Source organism: Branchiostoma floridae, unplaced genomic scaffold (assembly GCF_000003815.2).
Source record: "Branchiostoma floridae strain S238N-H82 unplaced genomic scaffold, Bfl_VNyyK Sc7u5tJ_1439, whole genome shotgun sequence".
Taxonomy (NCBI): Eukaryota; Metazoa; Chordata; class Leptocardii; order Amphioxiformes; family Branchiostomatidae; genus Branchiostoma; species Branchiostoma floridae.
Window position 1 is genome coordinate 1,178,955 of NW_023365716.1, and position 3,486 is coordinate 1,182,440.

Here is a 3,486-nt window from a genome sequence, read left to right on the forward strand (position 1 = left end):
CTGTTGTCTGGGTCTCCCTGCCGTCACTCTCCTTCCCAGGGTGTCTGGATGGTCCATCTCCTTCCCAGGATGATCACTCTCCTTCTTAGGATGGTCCATCTCTTTCCCAGGATGTCCAAACACAGTTGTAGAATGTTCACAGCTGGAATCTTCCATTTCTGCTCTGCGGGAAACAATGACAGACAAATCATATAACTTATAAGCCCTATCACAGAGATCAGAAAGCATGTGCGGCGACAGGAATTCTAGGTAATATGTCAAAGGTAAAGGCCCCGAAATTGAAAACAGTCCTTGTCTTGACCATTTTCAATTTGCATAACAACGACTTGACGCGTTTTGTTTTCTTTTCCTGGGCCTTCACTTTTGACATATCACCTAGGATTATCATATAGCCAGGGGACGTTGACCAATCAGAACTGAAGACCCCATTTCATGTTGGTTATGACGCCGTAACACATGGAAAATCATTAACAACCATGCAATAAATAGTTTCATTAACAACCGATTGTTAATGACTTTTGAAAGTTTGAACCAATCAGAAATACAGACACACAGGACTCTGACCAATCAGAGTTATGAGAGATACATGAATCAGAATAGCACAGAGCGAGGAGGAAAGATCATGAATACAGTACGGTAAAAGTTTGAAAAGGCGACAATATTTTGAATGTTTTCTGTGGAAATTTTGGTTTCGAAATGCAATATGCAATCTCCCTATGTACCAAGAACAAATGTGAATTTTCAGAAATTTTTCAAAGGAATTCACACGTATAGTACCAAGGGATCTATGCGTCATACAGGACTTTGGGTAGGCTATAGGATAACAATGTTAATGACCCGCCTGTTCCTCGGTGTATATGGTGTGATAACGCCTGGTCCTTTGCTATAACCACCGAATGAAACCACCGAGCGTGCGAAAGGACCAGGCGTTATCACACCATATACACCTCGGGCAGGTCATTAACCCTCAATTATTCCATTTATCGTGCAAAGTACAGTGCATTACTCTAACCGAGGATGCTATATAACGTACCAACCTGACTGAAAAAAAGTATTTCGAGCACTGGAATATAAAACAGTGTATTCCACATCACATGACATACCCGTCCAACCGCGGGTAGGATCGCCTGAATGCTGTAGGGTGATCCGACCTGCAGGAGCGCTGGGACCGAGGGTGATACGGAATACACCGTGTTGTTTTCTATGTATGTCAACCCCACTTAATTCAGTACGAAATGCGCCTGGAGTCGAGAAAATATGGCGTCCTTGAACAAGTTGTAACAGCAAAGGTTCCAAATCAGATATAATATTTCAAGTTTTCTTTTGTATACATTCACCGGCCACATGGCCAAAACAGTACACAATACTGCCGAACCGCAGGAATATATTGTAGGTTAGGCCACAGCAAGTAAATTTTATGGATGACATCAGCGCGCGCATTAATTTTCGCCTGATTTTAGAAAAAAAAAAATTTTTTTTCTTCCGCAGGGATGGTCAATATGACGATAAAGTACCAAAATGAGCAAATATGTTGTGTTGTAGCCTGGTAATTGTACTAGTAGAAGTGACACTTGCGATGTACCCAGGACTGCAGTTGTAGAAAACAAACTTATTGGATAGCTCTAAAAGTGACACCAATATGGAAGCCATGAGTGTGGTTACCAACTTTGTTGGTGATGCCAGTCTACCACACCAGTACATGTCTTGAATACAGGAATGAATGCCTTGTTGGCTATGATACCATGTTTTGTCCTTTTAATTGTTGTTACAACATTCATCATAACTTTATGGTGCCTATTTTTGAAAATGTATCCATCTTGTTTTTTTTCACCAATCTTGTTTTTTTTCCGCCCTATTTTTGCAGTCTGCAGACAGGATGTCATCCATAAAATTTACTTGCTGTGGCCTTATGGCAAACAACACGTAAACAGCCCCCCTCCCATAAATTATTGAGTAGTCTACGGCTGACTTCATACCGGTGGACAGTACTAGTACGTTGCGCAAATCTATCAACCCCTGATGCATTTTTTCTCATCATACCGAAATACAGAACTAATATTTTACGCCAAGAGGAGGCAAAACCGGGTTAAATCCATGAAACGAGACGAAAACAAACCTCTTTGTTCCGGACGTAACGGCCGCCGCCATGTTTCTTCTCAGTTGAATGACCTCACGTTGACCTGTGGTCTCACACCGCAGTTCACGGTTTAGCTCTCACACCGAAGTTCCCTGAGGTACAGTGTTCAGCAGGCTTTTCTCATTTGCGGGAGTTGGGCTATTTAAGTTGCCAGAGGAGCCAGAATAAGGGTTAAAACCTATATAGGATTGTTTTCTTTAAATTTATTTACCTATTTATAAATCTTGAATATAATAATAATCTTTATTGCATGTTCATAGGCTAAATGCACAAATGACCCCACATGGTCTAATGGATGGAAAGGAATAAAGAATAACAACTAAACTTCTACAGTAGTTTCAGCTAGACTAATGGAGAATGGTCTAAAATATCATGTATATCTAAACATCATAAAACTATTTTCTTCTCTCTTTTTGAATATAAGGAGAAGAGAGAAAAACTCCATAACAATGACTGTCATGAACGTCATACTTAGGGTAGTTGTAGTTATATGACACAGGGAAATCTGTTTGGATATTATAATTTAGGTATAAACTGCATATATTCAGTAACATGTATGTTCTAATTATAAAAAAAGATCACCATCCAAACTTTTATCTATTATTTATTGGTTTGGGTCTTCAGGTTGCCCATTTGCACAGGATCAGCACAGTTCAGTCGCACAACCTCTCGCTGCCAGTAGCTGACTGGGCCTCCTCTAAAGGCCCAGTAATCGTGGTCATTCATCTATAAGCTCAGATACCTGGTCTTTTTCCCTAGAACCATGATCATTGCCACCCAGCACTGCAGGAGCATCCTCCTTCAAACAGTGCTTAAAAAGTTACAACTAGATGTGCAAAGGTTAGGTGTTGTTTGGTATACCCTGTCATCAATAGACAGCTTCCAGAAGCACTGTGTGCGTACGTGATATCTACCAAAAGATTCACTTCCAGCCGTGCCTCTGTCTTTATTGTAAAATCTGTTCTATTCTATTACTTTTTTATACATGTTCGTTTTGGCCACCGGACAAATGGTGACCACTTCTCCTTGGCTACCAGACATTAATAACAGCTCTTTTCCATTGGCTACCAGTCGAAAGACGACCATGTTGGCTACCAGTCGAAAAACGACCATTTCCCATTGGCTGCCATACGAATGACGACCCCTTTCCGTTGGCTCCCAGACGAACACAGACACGTTCTCATTGGCTACCAGACGAACGGCGACCTCTCCCTGAGTATCCTGATGCCGAACTTTCTCCACTCGCGCTGCCCGACCCACAGCTCCTGTGTCGTGTCCAGACAGGCCAGGACTGCCGCGCCCTTCCAGCAAACCATCTGGGGGTCCTGGTCCTGGAAATAAACAAACAT

General features: G+C 41.8%; 2 protein-coding genes across 2 annotated transcripts in view; both read right to left on the minus strand.

Moving 5' to 3' along the window:
• LOC118407709 (zinc finger protein 501-like) overlaps positions 1–3,486 on the minus strand; it is a 482,642-nt gene that overhangs the window by 172,141 nt on the left and 307,015 nt on the right. The window lies entirely within an intron of this gene.
• Positions 3,068–3,486, minus strand: part of LOC118407599 (gastrula zinc finger protein XlCGF57.1-like) — a 21,808-nt gene continuing 21,389 nt past the window's right edge. Inside the window, exon 7 of the mRNA XM_035808097.1 lies at positions 3,068–3,468. Within this exon, the coding sequence (XP_035663990.1) occupies positions 3,325–3,468 (144 nt within the window). The 3' untranslated portion in view covers positions 3,068–3,324. The remainder of the gene's footprint in view (positions 3,469–3,486) is intronic.